Below are 8,154 nucleotides of genomic sequence, written 5' to 3'. Positions count from 1 at the left end.
AAAATAAAAATATATTATACCAAAAGAAGAAACAGCTTAAAAGCATAAAAGCCTCTATTCTGTTTGTCATTACAAAGGTATAATAAAATGAATGTAAGCACAAAAAAAAATGTAGTTTAAACGGAATAAAAAAAACCTAGAAAATTTAACGATCGTTGAATAGGTTGAATACGTTTCGGACTCAATGACACCTGTCAACTGTCATTAGGTTACTGGTTTTGTATCTGTGGATCTGTCGTGGCTATACTGACGTGTCTGCCTGCGACGATTTTGATTTCCGATTTCTTATAAAAAAGACAAAACTAATTGTTTTGAGAAAAAGACTAAGAACAATTAACAACCATGGATTTCTTCACATCAATCCCAACTCACATTGACTACGTCGGGCAAGCAAAGGCAGAGAAATTATACAGAGCCATCATAACACTGTTCAGCATCGTAGGATTTGTTTGGGGGTATATAGTTCAGCAGTTCTCTCAATCAGTGTATATCCTGGGAGCCGGTTTCCTGCTGGCTGCCATCTTGACCGTGCCCCCGTGGCCCATGTACCGCCGAAACCCTCTGAACTGGCAGAATCCAAGAAACCCGGAAGAAAAACCCGCAGGCAAGAAAGGAAAGAAATGATCTTGGTTTGGTTTTCTAATGTGAAATAAATAGATTTTAAGATCCAATTTTGTTTATTTTTTATTCCTATCTTTGGTTGTATTTTCCTGGTGATACGATTTTAATGAACTTAAAAAGTCAATGTAGATAGTGACAATATGAAAATATTCTGATTGAGTGAAAAACTAAATTTATACCCTATTGAGTTTTCATTAAACAAGTTTGCTGTGGCAATTAGCTAATATGTTAATAACTCATTATTATGCATACCGGGTATTTTTTGATTTTGTTCCCAGGCCGGACAACCCAATAGTCGGGATTGTGGTACTACTGCTTTATATGACGAAATTGTTGTGGCCTGGCGTCTGTCTTGTTCGGCTGGGTGGCAATGAATGTTTTATGTACCAAGTTCCAAAAAATATTATTATTTTAAATTATACTGTATAAATATGGGTAAAATACAAACTACACAAGGTCACTAGTGAGCAATTTCAATTATTTATTTATTTCTGTATTAATCATACATAGGGATTCCATGTTTTATTAGAAGTAATATTGTAACAAAATAACAAAAATTACAAAAACAGTTTTTATACAGCTCATATATCATGACAGCAAGGGCATTGCTATCAGCAAACTTCTTTATCCTTTTACATATCCTGTTTACATTACAAATAGTAATTGGTACAGTTTAACCCTTTGACTGCTTAGTTTGGCCCTGGTAAATGTAACCCATATGTTACACACAAACCACCAATATTAATTAAAAAATCTACATAAAAGCATTAGTAGTAAACTAGGACTAGAGCAATAATAATACTTCTTAACACATTCGTGGACGCCTAGTGACGTCATGTGTCATGTCATAGGCCAAAGGAAACAAAAAACTACATGACTGCTATAGTATTTGTGGCCGCGGATGTGTTTATGTTTCTTGATGTGTATACTTCTTGGCCCTGAAGGAGTGTTCTGTGTGTGTATGGGAATTACTGGCGGTCAAAGGGTTAACATTTGACCAGGAACTCACCATTTTGAAAAAGGGTGGTCATAACCTTGCTGTCATATCTTGAGATGTTAAAAGAAATATGTAGAATTTGCCTAATACCCATCAAAAGTATTTAATGCTAAAACCTGATATGTACCTACTTTGTATTGTAGTTTTAGATAATAATATGGTGCTGCTTATTGGGAAAAAACATTAGTTTGATTACATTTATGATGTAAAATTTCTTCAACAAGTACATTCAAACATGGATAAAATTTGTATACTTTACAGATGTATAGTTTCATGTACTACTTTCAACTTTCGAATACAACATTTATATAACAATTTAAAATTATTAATATACCAATAATTTTATCTAAATTCGTTTATCCCAATGCACCAATCACACAGCAAAACATTGCATTTATAACAACCGCCATGTTTAAGGCTAAGTTTCCACCAGAGATGTGCCAGGATGCGTAGCAAAAGATGTTTGATAAGAACCAATAGAAACACTTGGTTTACCTATCCTCGCTCAGTGCAGCTCCAGCGGGCAGGATTCTATTGGTTCCTAACATCCTTCGCTACGTATCCTCGCACATCTCTGGTGGTAACGCAGCCTTATAAATTACTCTTATTAATGCTGAAATCGACTGAATACTTTGCAGAAATAATACAGAATATACATAGCCTCTTAAGGCCCAACCATACAAATGAAAAATCCAGAATTTTCCACTGAAATTTGAACCTTTAGTGCAGGGAATACAGTTGATTTTGGTTTTGTTTGAAAATTGAACAAAACAAATGCGACTCTGTTCCAATTGAATGTGATTTAAATTTCATCGAACTGAATGAGTACTATAGGTAGAACATTGGCCCTTAGGAGGATAAAATAATAAAATATAAAAATAAATAAAAAGAGATGTGTGGTTGCTTTAAATTGCAACAATAAAAGTTGTTATGCGAACATAATATATAGCGAGCATTATTATCTCGCTCTTGTTTTCCTCTAACATCCACATTTCTTTGGATCCCTCATTTTCAACAGACATACTTTAGTTTTCACACTTGTCATTTTCAACAACCTCAGTAAAATAATCGTGAGTCATACTTAAATAAATATCACCTTACATACGACCACTTATTAAACAAAGTTCAATAGCAATTCTAAGATTAGGGCTATAACCGCGAAAATCGAAGTTCGCAAACTGCGGGCAACTTTCTTTTTTTTTTTTATTATTATGAATGGGCTTACTCATGGCCACAGACTAGCCGAGGCGTAGACGTGGCCTACGATGGAGCGAGCTCGCCCAGAAGGTGCCTGTTCACTCTTGATTTGAAGGTTGCCGGGTTATAAGAACACGGAAATATAGACGCCGGCAAGGAATTCCATTCCTTGGCAGTGCGCATAAGGAAAGTAGAAGCAAAGCGCTTCGTGCGAATTGGTGGAATATCTACCAAGTAAGGATGGAAACCGGCCGTGCGTCTAAAAGTCCGATGGTAGAATGGGGACGGTGGAATAAGCTCGTGTAGCTCTTGGGCACACTCCGCGAAGTGCACTCGTCTCTGTCACTCTTATTACGCCTTCATTGGAGTAAAGGAGAAAGATTCCCGTAATTTGCGAATTTCGGTTTTCGCGGTAGCCTCTGTCCCGTACACACGCGCGTTTCATAAATAATGCCTCGGGCGAAGCAAACGCACTGGCTGCCGCAACGCCTCGGCAGAGGCACGCCCGACCTGCTTCGCGCGGCAATTTCTTCGCGAGGCGACTCGTTCTGTACGTACCCGCCTAATGACTAAATATTTGAGCATTTTTGTGTTCATGAAAAAAAAACTATGCCTACAATCATTAGAAATTTTACGTTTGTACGGGACTCACACTTTAAGGACTTTGCAAATTAATTCTACAATGAATTTTTCTTGCAAACTTGCACATAATCTCAAAGAAATGAAGTTATTTAAAGCACTTGCTTGCTGCCATTTCTCACAGAATTTAAATATTACATCACATTTATTCTAGCACACATAATTTCCCATTTGTCCGAAAATCAACAATAATGCGTACACAACAAACGAACGAATAATGATTTTACGGTTTTAGTCGTCTAGTTTTAGTCACTACATGCGATATATTTCGAACAGCTCTCTAGGTTATAACCACGAAATGAAGTTCGCAAATTGCGGGCATCTTTCTTACGCCAATTAAGGCGTAATTAGAGTGACAGAGAAAGTTGCCCGCAATTTTCGAACTCCGGTGTTCGCGGTACGCCCCTCTGTTCGCGTTGACGTCTCTAAAATTATTTTATTAAACTTCGTGTTAACATAATTCAAGATTCTCAAGAGAACTTCTAATTCGATTAATCTAACGAATCGAATGCCAACAAACGTTTGCGTCTAAAAGTCCGTTATGTTCGTTTGCTTGGTGTGTACGCACTATAATGACGTCATTGACGTCACTAAACCAAATAGGTACCCACTCAGTCTCATTGCTTCATTCCTCACTAAAACTAAATTTATCTCTAAGATTCTTAAAGACGTTGTATATTCTATTTTCATTGCAAGGATCACATTCGTTTTTTTCTTCACCCTCACTAACTTCTTCCTTAGTTTCGGACTTTTCTTGATCCGAGTCTTCGTTCGAGGTCTGGTCACTAACTTCGGGGTCTGGGGAAGGGTCTTGGCTGGCTTGGGAGTCTTCGTCAATTTCTTCGGTGTCGAACAGCTGTTGTGCTGTTATGAGTGCGAAGGCGAATGTTACGCCGAAGTTGACGTAGGTTAGGGATAGTGGTCCTAGTGTTAGCACTATTACAGCCACTACGAAGATTACGCCTGCTACGAAATTGTAGTTTTTCCTGAAACAGGAGATAATGGATTTGTGTAACTTTGTAAGTAAATAATTCGTTGGATATAGGTGGAAATTTTATTTCCATACGAATATAACGATTAGTTAACAAGTAGAAATAGTAAATTATATCAAAATTATAGATATGCAGAATGTAATGTTTTCATTTGCGGCAGGTAATTTTGTTTTTGTTAACCTTTTGGCCGCCGGACCTAGTCCGCAAAGACGCTCACTCACACGCCAGAGCAAATTTTAAGTAAACAACTAATAAAAAGTTTAGGGATTGCAAATAGTGATATCGATATTTACAATTTATGGTAAAAATCTTTTTAATTTAGCTTTGTCCTTATCCTGTTTTAATTTAATTCCAAATTGCCAAAATTAAACATATGTTTTACACCCGAAAATGTTTAAAATATAGGGATTTAACATAAAAAACAACCACTAAACAATGTCGATTCAAGACGTGATATCGCCGCACTAGGCTGTACGAGAAGTCTTTTATACAAGACAACGGCGCGCATGGACTGCCCGCAGTGCAGATCGACAAGGACTGTTTCCGCGCGGATCAAGTAATAATAGTCTCTAGGTCAACGGCGTAAGCGCTTGTCGGTACGTAAACTTTATTGGCGTAACGTTAAAGCTGCGCATCATGTGTCGATAAAGTCAATATACCGGAACTGTTTTAGTGAAAATTACACGTGGGTTGAATTTTTAATGAGTGAAGATATTATTCCGGAATTAGAATCTATAATTAAATTTCAGTTTGGTTTACATTAATATAGGTAAACTCTTATCAAAAAAACGTTCAACGACTTGTTATAAAAAAATTACACATTAACTTCAATGTTATAACAAAAAACTAAAGTCTGATAAACAGGTATGTCCCTGTACCACTCTTGTGCGAAGCGGTCGCTGCGGTGTATCCCTTCCCACTAAGCTATAAAAGAACATCAATTATTATTTTTATTTATCTCTTCTGCAATTAAATAGTCCACAATCTACAAGGGCAAATTTACTTGTCTGACTCTAGTTTATAGAACTAAAGAAGCTGCCTGAACTTTAAATATAGTTATGCCTATCTGACTCTCGTTCTACGTATTCTAGTACTCGTAAGTAGTTATACCTACTACTCGTTGAAAAAAATTGGCGATTAACAAGTGTTCAAATATTTAGATAAAAACATATTTCTGACTTTATATTTACTTTAAAAATTCCCATATCGAGTTAACATTCCCATCCCTAGCTGTCTTTTATACAAGACAACGGCGACGAGGAACATGAAAAATGTTGAAAATTGGAGCAATTTTTTTAAATGCCTTATTATAAAAGAAGGGATTTATATAGCGGCTTAAAAAGCAAATAAATGAAAAAACAAAGACCTTAAATATGAACACGAGTGTAAATGAAATTGCAATTGTTATTATTTTCCCATTAACTCAGTGGTTGAATTTGTGTCTTGTATACAAGACGACGGCGCCAGCGTATCGTTCTATCGTTGTCTTCTATACCGGACAACGGCGGTCAAAGGGTTAAATGGAAAGCTTCTATATTTCGTATAAAATTTCCGACAATTTTTGGGAACATGCCGTAATTCCAAATTGATAAACTTTAACCGTAGATTTCAGTGAAGTACTCCAAGTTTCAGATATTTTTTTATTTACCAAAATTAATAAATCCATGTGAGATTCTTTAATTCAGAGGAATCCAGCTTTGTATTCTTTATTTTCTAGTGTTATCTGCTGATATGCATACTTACAAGTTTTTTCTCGGTCCATCCATTTGCCATATGCACGTGGAGCAAATAGACAGAATCAGTCCAGGGAACCTTGAATTGTCTGGCTTGAGCACCATGCTGTATCTAAAATAAATAAGAAACATTTAAAATCTGTTTGCTTATTATGTATTAGGCGGGTCCATTTATACCTGTGCACATACCTAACGAGCTGCCTCGCGAGAAAATTGCCGCGCGAAGCAGCTCGGTCGACGGAAACGTGCCTCGCCCGAGGCATTACGGCCGATGCACGTCAACACAGACCGAGTAAGTAAGTAAATACACTTTATTGCACCACAAAAGAAAAAGTCAATAACAAATTTACAATGTAAATAAAGGTAGCAACAGGCGGTAGCAGGATATAAAGAACAGAAAACTTTAAAAACAAGTTGTGCACGAGTACATTATAGGAATAAGATTACACATAAGTACATACACAAATAAATACGAGCTAACGAGCTGCTTCGCGCGGCAATTTCCTAGCGATGAAATTATCTATTTTTAATACTTTTGTTTTGTATAATAATCATAAAAAGTAATTGTATAAGTTATATGATGTCAACGGTGCCAAAACATTTTGCACTAGTTTAAATATCTTAGCATATTCCTTGGTAGTCGCCATCAGATATACCAAAGTGATCTCTATTATCAAGGCGTTAGAGTGCGTGTTCAGATATTTTTGAACACCTCGACTGCTCCGATACATCTGATGGCAACTATACACTGTATAAATTATATGGCTACTCACTTGAAATTTCTCGCCCACGTCAACAAAGCAGGCACGTTAACTAAAGTCACAACCGCCCACAAAAAGAACATCATCATATGGAAATTTATATCACTCAACAACAATTCCCCGTCATCTTCGACATCGTTGTCACATTCGTTCTTTTCTTTATCATTTTTGTCACTAGATTCTTTATTATCTACTTCTGTATTAGTTATTAAAGCTACTTCTTTATTTTCTTCTGTCTTGCCATTCTCTTCTTTATCGTCACTAACCACGATTTTATCAGCTTCTATTTTATCCTTTTCATTTATATTAGTTTTACGTTGTACTAAATTAGTATTAACAGAATCATCTGGTTTAACAATAACTGATTCTGCTTCTGTTTTCGGGACTAGAGAGTTATCTGATTCTGTCTTATCTTTCTTTTTATTTTTTCTAAAAGCGCGGCAGAAGCGTGATGCGTATTTGGCAGCTAGTTTGTAGAAATAGTCTTCTAAGTATTCTTCGTACATTTTTGATATCTGTGAAAATAGAATGCCTTGCAGTTAAAAAATATACTTAAAGGGTTTCTTTACAAGAAATTGTGGATAATGATGTGCCGCGGGAAAGTTATTAAGTACAAGTACTGTAACTTTCCGATTCCAAAATATAAATTTCCTTAACATTGCTGAGAACATTACCTTTGAAGAAATTTTCCTTAGCTTGCAATTTTGTAGTGTATGGTGTGGTGTGTGTGGAACTGTGGACGCATTAGCTAAATAAGTTTTTGGCAAAAATTTAATTTTTGGTACAAGCTTTTATCTCTGACTGTACTTTTCTTCCCACAGGCAACTAATACTCATCGAGACAATTCTAAAAACCCCAAACACAATAAGGTTTCGTTGTTTTATCACAGAGTTCCTATGGCCACCTCCGGTCTCCATCATCAGATCAGCTCAATGTCACCATAATATTGCATTGTCACCCGACTTACATATAAATATGTAACCCGACTTAAATATGTATGCAAACTTTCAGCTCAACCGGAAACAGGGAAGTGGATCAAATTTAACTTGCAAGATTTTATTACAGACAGACGGACAGACATCGGTCAGGTGAAAGTAAAAAATAAAAGCTTGTATAGCTAAGGATGTGTCTGATGGTGGATAAATCTGTCTGTGCCTGAAACTGTGCCTAATGTGCACAGAAATGAAGACTTTAATGTATTGGTAATAAGGTAT

The 8,154-nt window shown here is 36.3% G+C and overlaps 3 protein-coding genes across 3 annotated transcripts in view; 2 read left to right on the top strand and 1 right to left on the bottom strand.

The window, feature by feature from the left end:
• The window catches only part of LOC134667159 (uncharacterized), a 287,834-nt gene that overhangs the window by 238,708 nt on the left and 40,972 nt on the right, over positions 1-8,154 (top strand). The gene's annotated exons all lie outside the window — the stretch shown is intronic.
• On the top strand, positions 222-671 carry LOC134667203 (signal peptidase complex subunit 1). The gene has a single exon (XM_063524527.1). It carries the CDS (start codon positions 343-345, stop codon positions 622-624), a length of 282 nt encoding a protein of 93 aa, XP_063380597.1. The 5' UTR covers positions 222-342; the 3' UTR covers positions 625-671.
• LOC134667145 (GPI inositol-deacylase) overlaps positions 1,079-8,154 on the bottom strand; it is a 28,255-nt gene continuing 21,179 nt past the window's right edge. Inside the window, exons 15-17 of the mRNA XM_063524438.1 lie at positions 6,953-7,455; positions 6,190-6,291; positions 1,079-4,440 (exon numbers count right to left, since the gene is read on the bottom strand). Coding sequence (XP_063380508.1) covers positions 4,080-4,440; positions 6,190-6,291; positions 6,953-7,455 — 966 coding nt within the window. The 3' untranslated portion in view covers positions 1,079-4,079. The remainder of the gene's footprint in view (positions 4,441-6,189; positions 6,292-6,952; positions 7,456-8,154) is intronic.

The sequence above is a fragment of the Cydia fagiglandana genome, chromosome 9, assembly GCF_963556715.1.
Source record: "Cydia fagiglandana chromosome 9, ilCydFagi1.1, whole genome shotgun sequence".
NCBI lineage: Eukaryota > Metazoa > Arthropoda > Insecta > Lepidoptera > Tortricidae > Cydia > Cydia fagiglandana.
The sequence above is the reverse complement of the archived record's forward strand: the minus strand, read 5'-3'. Positions and strand labels throughout refer to the sequence as shown.

Coding starts and splice junctions, on each gene's coding strand:
- LOC134667203 (XM_063524527.1), top strand. CDS start 343: ATGGATTTCTTCACATCAATCCCAACTCACATTGACTACGTCGGGCAA.